Here is an 8,025-nt window from a genome sequence, read left to right as displayed (position 1 = left end):
TATACACAGTAAGCTGTTAATGAGGAGGAATCAGAATTAATTTGTGCAATGTGAATTATTGAATGCTTTGACAGAAGTGCTGAGTGGAAGCTGGATTCAACATCTGTCGCACGTTAAGCATTTTCCATTTTGATTTTCCCAGTAAATGCGAAGCTCAAATGCAAAATTGCATAGTATTCAATGAAGCAAAAACCAAAATGTATCATAAATAAGTATATTATAACTTTATTAAACTCGAGACATGACAATATTCAAAATACAAAGTCAATTCTTCTTTATTCAATACTGTACATGATGCAGAAATATCAGTGCATTTCTATAGCATGTATTTCACCTTCATTTAGTTTGTACTAAAATAAAAAGTAAGCTTTAAAATAGCTCAAACATCTCATTCAGCAGTTCAAATTGTAAACAGCTCATCTATTTCTGTTAGGAGGAACACATTCATCTTTTGTACCTCCATTAAAGAGCACCCTTTCTTCTGTGCTTATCTGCAAGAGGATAAATGTAATCACGAGAAACTGCTAATACACAAACGTGGCAACTCAGTGAACTTTACTGGAACACGGAAACAGAACGAGGAAAAATTAAACAGCAAGAAACAGTGTCAGAAGCGGAGACAGATACGAGTGACACTGTTTGTAAGTGGAATCGTATTTTTCCCCGTACTCTCCTCCTCTCCTAAAATACTGAACAGAAACCAGAACACAAGACCAGCTTGTGTTATGCTTAATACACCTAATTTCAGATCCAAGATGAGCACGTAGTTGTTGTGGCCTACGTACAGCAATCATATACTTGCTCATATCCTCTACCACTTTTATGATGCTTTCACACCTTTCTAGGATCCAGCAGGAAAAGAGCAGCAGCAGCTTAGCAATATGTGGTCCATATCTGTCTCTCATAGGAAGAACTGCAACATTGAGCCAAGTGTCCAGGAACTAAAGGAATCCATGAAGCCTATCTCAGTTCCACGCTGCTTCACTTTGAAAGTAAGTCTGCTGGTTACAAATCATGTTGTAAAATTGATTCAATATGCTAAGAATATTTTCAGTATGCTCAACAGGCCTGAGAGTTATCAGTTACCTAAGTGATATTGCAGTCACCTTCTTACCAGCTTGGCATATCAGAGTGAAAGAGAATAGAATATTTTTTCTGCAGTTACTGTGCAAAAGAAATTTTAGAAATGCCTGATACAAAAACTGTACTGCATTATCTGCTCTGTTGTCAGGTTTGTAAGGAACTCATAAGCAAAGTTAGATTTTTCTTAGACTTATTTTGATAACGTGACTACCAAATACACTTATCTAAGGTAGCATATAACTGGCCATCTGCAACTACCATCTCTGTATGTTCCTGTGCAATCCTTGTCAGTTTTCAGGTATATGTATGAAGACAAAAAAAAAAAAAGTCTTAAGAAACATACCAGAGAGATGCAGCCTAAGAGGACTTTACCATCCACTACCTAGTTCTCAAAGGACAAATCTGTCCTACTTTATCTGAGAACCTCAAGATCTTTCTAAAGTGATAAAATTTGGCTCCATCAACAACCCAAATGAGCTGTGCTCCCAGACTATGGAGAAACCACATAAGACAGATGTTTTCGCTTCAGATGACCAGCTATGTCCATTCTAGGTTTTGAGTCCAGTCTTGCTGGGACCGAAGTGGCCATGCAGTCACTGGACCAGGACTGAACCTCTGTATTAGAACTAGTTTCTTCTGCCTCTCTGAAGAATTTCTCATACTTGTCCAGATAGGGAGGCCTTTCAGGCAGCAGATAGTAGTGTGTTGAACTGGCCTTCTTACCATTCTCAATAATTGGGAGAATGCAAGGGACCCTGTTGGAAGATCCTTCACTATTTTGTCTTTGTAGAGCTTTGTTGCTGACATATTTAGGATCAGGTGCAAAACTCTGGGTGGGGGGCATAACCCCGTTGAGGTACGATGGCAGGCTTTTGGGACTTGGAGTACGGGAATTACTACGAGACAAAGGTTCTCTAGGAGGTACTTTGGGAGGCCTGTCTTCATCACTATATGCACTAGAAGCAACTTCTGCTGACCACCTTCTGTAATCTGGTTTGAGAGCCCTTGGAGGTATGGGAACCCTCGGGGGGATCTCTGGTTTATCTTCATCAGAGTTTGGAGAAGACCTGTTTAAGTGTCCAGATAGTCTCACTACTGGTTTATTAAGAGAGCCGGCTGGTCCTGAATGGGACCTTCGCAAGCGTCGATGCAGCTGCTGTGGAGGAGGGTAGATACTGGATATGCATCCATTTAGGCTTTGTGTAGGGTTGGCTTCTTCTGTTTTTGGTCCTGTAGGAGCATCAAAATACGCATAGTTGATTTGTCCACAACCTCTAAAGCTCCGCCGACTCGAACCACTGGATTTAAAAGGAGGAAGTCCATGATCTTCTAACAGGAAGTCTGTATCTGAGCTAGTCAGGAATTCCACTTCTCTGTCAACCTCGTCTGGAGTAACATCCTCAGGGACAGGCAGAGGGGGCAGCGGCCTGGAGCTGCGATCATGGGAAGATGCAGACAGAAACTGAATTGGCCCATTTTTGATTGGCATGTGAGGAGGAGTTTCTTCAGAAACACAGCCTGTGGTTAATGACAGTTTACTAAAGCCAGGAATGAGCTGGTCTTCATATCTTGAAATTGGCTGCTCATTTTTGGGACTTACAGAAGCTGGACTAGATTTCTGAGATGGGACTTGGATGCAACTTCCAGCAAAGCTGTGGTCATTTGTGGAAATGCAGCTGGAGGAGTGCCCTAAAAAGGTGAGAAAGTCTTAGAAACTTTTCTAAGTCACTTTTTGCCACTGCATATTTAGCTGTTTAAATCCTTCTAATGCAACAAGTAAGTACTTCTGCTTGATAATGCCAGAAACAAGCATTAGTAATTTACAGGTCTCTTTTAGTATGGTAGTTATGTGTTATATGAGATCAGCTGATTGCCATGTCTGCAGCCACTGCTCCAGTTAAATGAGGTGGTTAATAGATCTTGTGCGCAAACATTAAAATCAAGCTGCAGCCACAAAGATCCCAAAAGACAGAGCAAATGGTTTGGGTTTTGTTTTGTTTTGGAATTATAAAATCAGGATTGTAATGGAATCTCAGAGGCTTGTAAATATAAGGGAAAGCGTGGTGTTCTTAATCACATTCTTATAGACATTTATAATAGTGGTATTTTCTTGAGATGTCTGCATTCTGTCACCAGAGGGCAGCCTTACATCCAAATTAAGCATTCAGCATCTTCCAAGACACATCCATTACACCACCTAAACATGTGTCCGTCTTTATACTTACCAATGGATGGTAAACGTTGCTCTGCTGATGGATTCAAGTTATATGCCACTGCTATGGGGTCCACATTAAAGAAAGTACTGAAAAAGAAATCAAAAGTGTTCACTGTAAATAAGCCGTAGGTTGCTACCAGTAGAAGTATTTTTAATTCTTTTTTTCATATACATGACAGTTCAATAGATCAAGCATTACACTCACTTCTCAAATCCGCTGTGGCTCCCCCAGCAGGTTTTCAGACCCCCCATGCCTTGACTAGCATGAAGAAATCCAGTTTTCAGTGGGACTCTCATTTCCTGAGCAGCAACTCCCGCTGTTGACATTGTGTCCTGCTCTGTGGTGATGTCTCCCAATTCTAGAAACTCACAGGGGGTGACAGGCTTCTTGCAGTTTGCATTCCCTGCCAAATAAAGAAAGGGATATAAATATCAGAAATGCAAGTATGAGTTGCCTCCAATCTGAACTTTCAGGGCCTCGAGGAACTAAATCTCTCTGTAAAAAGCCTTTCTGTCTCTGTGCCTGCCAGCAGGAAAACTTTACAGAATGTGTTACTTGTTAAGCTTTCCAGCTACCAACCTATTGATACATGCAAACCCTATTTGCTATTTCAGTCAGAATTCCAAAACTTCTTTTATAGAAAGCAGTGACTGTTATAAATACTATAGACACAATCCTCCAGCTATTTATTTACTACCAGAAATCTGGTGTCTTGAAATACAACAGGGCAGTTTATTTCAGAGGTGAAACAAGTGAGAGCCAATGACATCAGTGCACTACACACACCATGAAAAGCCCTTTGCAGTACGGCAGTGCAAGAAAACAGGGCACAGAAATAGGCAGTAGCTTATGATTATGGTACATCTGTTCAAAAACAAACTAGTTCTTCTATGCAGACGTGTAATCTTTTTGCTTTAAGAGGAAAGACCCATTACACCTACCTGTGTAGGTGGCCAACCTTTAAGCAGGATTAATTTGTAATCTAACACTAACATTTGCCTTTCAGAAACAACTGTTTGATAAAGAAGTTTGTCATCCTTTTCTAAATGTTGAACTGAGCCCAGTATTGATCTTCCAAGCAAATAATATCTGAAGAATAGTTTCTGGCTGCATATATAATTTGGAATAGTTAATAGCATTCTATTTAAGAGCGTGAAGGTTTTCTTAATCATGGCTGCCAGAAGTGGTTTTTATTTCCTAGCTGACACCACAGAGTTTTAACCAGCAACTTCAGAATCCTAGACAGGAAGAGACTGGCTTTACTGGAAGTGAACGAGACTCAGCCAGTGTTAAGGTCCTGCTTGCACTGATTTTAGTGAAGTACAAACTGCACCGATTCTAAAATGACTTTTGTCTGTCGTTAACACGGCTCCCAAACAAAACCCCAATCTCAGCAGCTTACACTGCTCTGATTTTCTTCGTGCATTGCAGATCCCAGACTAATAGTAATATAGGTGAATGACTATGAAGGATTTTGCTCTTCTACTCCAGTATTTTTGAGGTCCAATATAAGTCACACATGGAAATCACTGATAAACGCTGAATAGTCAGCAAATGATAGTGTTCCACCTCAGTGAACACACAAGATCTGACAAGAGCATGAGACATTGATTAGGATATATTAAAAAAAAAGAGACAGGAAGGGGGGGTGGCACTGCTGTCATTTGAGAGCACATGTAATGTGTTTGCTATGATAACACACAACCCTTGCAGGGCCTGTTAAGAGGCCCAACCTCCATCAGATCCCACGCCAAAACTACTGCTAATAATTACTGTGTCAGCTTTGTGAACGCTGTCTAAATCTCGGCTCTCAAGACCGACAGTTGCACAATTGCCTCTCTGAAATCCCTCTGGAATGTCAAGTGCAATTTCTGAGATGAATTTAAATATTTACATACCCCAGGAAAAACAATTTTCTTTGTTTTTTTCAATAGATGCTTTGTTATTTTTGAAAATAAAACAGACATTTTATGGCTGTAAGACTTGCCTGAACCTAACAACCCCCTCTCTGTGAATTCACAGCAGGTGGCTCGTCACATCTCAATGAGGAGCTGTGAATGGACGGAGTTATGAAGCTGCCCTCTGCGCCTCCAGCCAGGAGTGCCACGAGAGGTAAGGGACCCGCAGACCTGCACGGTGCTTCTTTCAGTCCTGAGCTCAGAGGGTTGAAGCCTACACTTTAAAACATGTGTACATGTGAATAAACTATCTGAAGGGCCAGCAGGATATCTAATGGAGGAGCTTCCATTCTAACTGTTGGCCTAATACTGTGTCCTCAAAGATTTAAGGATCTATATCTACCATAAATAATATCAGGCATTAGCTAAAGAAAGTGGACGCCATGCAGTCACGCAGCATTCTGCATCCCTTGTGCTTGTTTGCTCCTCATTTGCACAACGTGTGTTACTCAGAATGGGTTTCCGGTTACTCTGCTCCTCTGTCCTACTTCCACATGGATTATGGCGCTGAGATCGAAGCGCTCTGAGCATTTTGAAGGTGGTACAGTCTCAGTGTGATTCCAAAGGAACGTGGTTAGTCCAAAATAAAACTACAGCTACTAATACTACAGTGTAGATACGAGCCATGGCAATCCCAGCGTTTGAGTGCACTGGGAAATGATCGTCACTACCCAATATACAGTTTTCATGCTGTATGGATCCCTAATTACTGTAGCCACACTAAGAACATTCTTCCATTTAGGAAGGAAGAAGCACTTCCATGTATCTTAGCTCAGGGCTGTTACTGATAAAAAAACCATGTTACTCTGCTCCCCTTTCACCCCCCAGCCCCATTGCTACAACCTATTTGAGGCAAACTAGTTTCATAATAAAGGAAGCTGGGATCTGTTTGTACAAGGTCTACAAACGCTTCATGTAGTGGATATGGCTATGAGGATTCTTCCCAAATTCCTACACCAATCTTGGACAAACTTTAAAAATGCAACATTGGCAAAACAGCTCGTTCATAACTTGTAAGACACAAGTAAGTGTGGGAGTGAGATCTCCTTAATGCTTCTGGGAGGGGAAAAAGTACGTGGCTGCCTTAAATTGACAACTTATTTTTGCTCACCTTGCCACCATGTATCTGTAATGAATCTCAAAAGCAATTCACGGGAGGAGGGGCACATTTTTGCACTACAAGTCATCCACTCCAGCCAGCTGTTCCTTATTTGACAATGTGATGTAATTTCCTTTCCCCCCTCCTCTGACTTTCTATTTAACACAAATACCTGAGATAGAGCCACTCCTGATATTCAAGTGTTTTCGGCTTCCAAAAGGACTTTAAGAGCCTAAATTACCTTATTACACTTACTGGAATACTTCAGCAGACCAAAACCAAAGGCCAGCCCCAAACAAAATCCCAAATCCCCTCAGTAAACTTTGTTCTCCAGTGGTCACATCATCTCTTAACTGCTTTTGCCTTTGCAATGAGATAACTGCCATTCAGCAACAACTGTCTCAGAAGTGCTTTAAATCTACTGCTAAGCAAAAATGGACCATTGTGCTGTGGGACATCTCGGATGATGCCCGCTTAGTGCAGACATAAGACTGCCACTGAGATGGTGCCATGTCACAAATACAACGTATTCCTCAACTCTGACACAGAAGATGCTGGACAGGCAAAGCACTGGAGCAGCCAATGGATCCAGATCCTGACAGTCATCTCTGTGTGGTTACACTGAAGCAGCACATTGGGGAATTCAGTTCAGGTGAAGACCTGGCTGCCATTTCATGGTCCTACACAGCAAACCGGGAGGATCTTGCCAGAAAACAGCAGAAAGCTCATAATTAAACGACAACAGCTTTGAATCTGCTCGTCAAATTTGAGATGCATCTTTAAGGTTCGGCTCTTCGTCCTCCTGCAAACGTTACCGTCAATACGGCCGGCTTACGTTCAGGAACCAATTCCCACCCAGCCACAAGCTCAGCATCCGCCACTGCGAGACGTTTGAACGTAACGAGGAGGGAACTGCCCTCCTGGAATGACACACGTAGCGCTGAGCGGTGGGTCTGCTCAAGAAGCCCCTCAAACAGCAGCTCTGTGCGCAACGACTGAATGGAACATCCCAGCGCGGTGATGAGCGCGGGGAGAAAATAAAGCGACGGGGGCAGCGTGAGCTCCGAGATCCGAGAGACCGCAGCGATGCCGCAATGGAGGCACAGCGACGGCTCCTGGAGAACCGAGGGGAGCGCGACCGGAACGGGGCTAAAGCGGCCAGAACGGAATGAGAACGGACAGAACGGAGCGAGAACGGACAGAACGGAGCGAGAACGGACAGAGCGGAGCGAGAAGCGCCCGGCCGCATTCCGGTCTCGCAGCCGCTGTCGCTGTACCCGCCCTCCCGTCCCGTCCCGTCCCGTCCCGTCCCGTCCCGTCCCGCCGCCCCGCTCCCCGCTGGGCCGCACGCTCGTACTGTGGCTCCGCTCCGTCGCGGTGCCGCCGCGGCCCAACCTTCCCCCCGTGTGTCCCCAGCGGTTCCCGCCGCCCCCAGCCCCTCCCCGCCGCTCCCTCCGGTTCCGTTCGGTTCCGTTCGGTCCCGCTCACCCCGCTCTCTCCCCGCTCCTCATGTCCCTGCGCGGCCGCCGACGCTCCACGCATGCGCCGACGCTCCGCAGTGCCGCGCCGCGCACCGCCCGCCGCCCTTATAGCGGGAGGAGGAGCCGCACACGGAGCCGCCCCCAGCGCCGCCCCCACCGGGCCGCGATGCACAACGAGCCGTTAAGGC

The 8,025-nt window shown here is 44.4% G+C and overlaps 1 protein-coding gene across 1 annotated transcript; it reads right to left on the bottom strand.

Annotated features, from left to right (window-relative positions):
- Positions 1-200: 200 nt before the first annotated feature.
- On the bottom strand, positions 201-7,948 carry ERRFI1 (ERBB receptor feedback inhibitor 1). The gene is made up of 4 exons (XM_015882562.2): positions 7,845-7,948; positions 3,504-3,702; positions 3,309-3,385; positions 201-2,772 (listed from the first exon to the last, which is right to left on the bottom strand). The coding sequence occupies exons 2-4, from the start codon at positions 3,623-3,625 to the stop codon at positions 1,574-1,576; spliced, it is 1,398 nt and encodes a 465-aa protein (XP_015738048.1). The 5' UTR covers positions 3,626-3,702; positions 7,845-7,948; the 3' UTR covers positions 201-1,573.
- Positions 7,949-8,025: the final 77 nt, after the last annotated feature.

The sequence above is a fragment of the Coturnix japonica genome, chromosome 21 (assembly GCF_001577835.2).
Source record: "Coturnix japonica isolate 7356 chromosome 21, Coturnix japonica 2.1, whole genome shotgun sequence".
Classification (NCBI taxonomy): Eukaryota; Metazoa; Chordata; class Aves; order Galliformes; family Phasianidae; genus Coturnix; species Coturnix japonica.
Note: the sequence above shows the minus strand (reverse complement) of the source record. Positions and strands in the feature narration are given on the sequence as shown.

What these genes read in the sequence shown, in the direction of transcription:
- ERRFI1 (XM_015882562.2), bottom strand. Translation starts at nt 3,625, where the DNA reads ATGTCAACAGCGGGAGTTGCTGCTCAGGAAATGAGAGTCCCACTGAAA. An exon ending in AGCCACAGCGGATTTGAGAA is followed by an intron (nt 3,386 to 3,503) that starts GTGAGTGTAATG and finishes TTTCTTTTTCAG; the next exon opens with TACTTTCTTTAATGTGGACC. An exon ending in GCAACGTTTACCATCCATTG is followed by an intron (nt 2,773 to 3,308) that starts GTAAGTATAAAG and finishes TCACCTTTTTAG; the next exon opens with GGCACTCCTCCAGCTGCATT.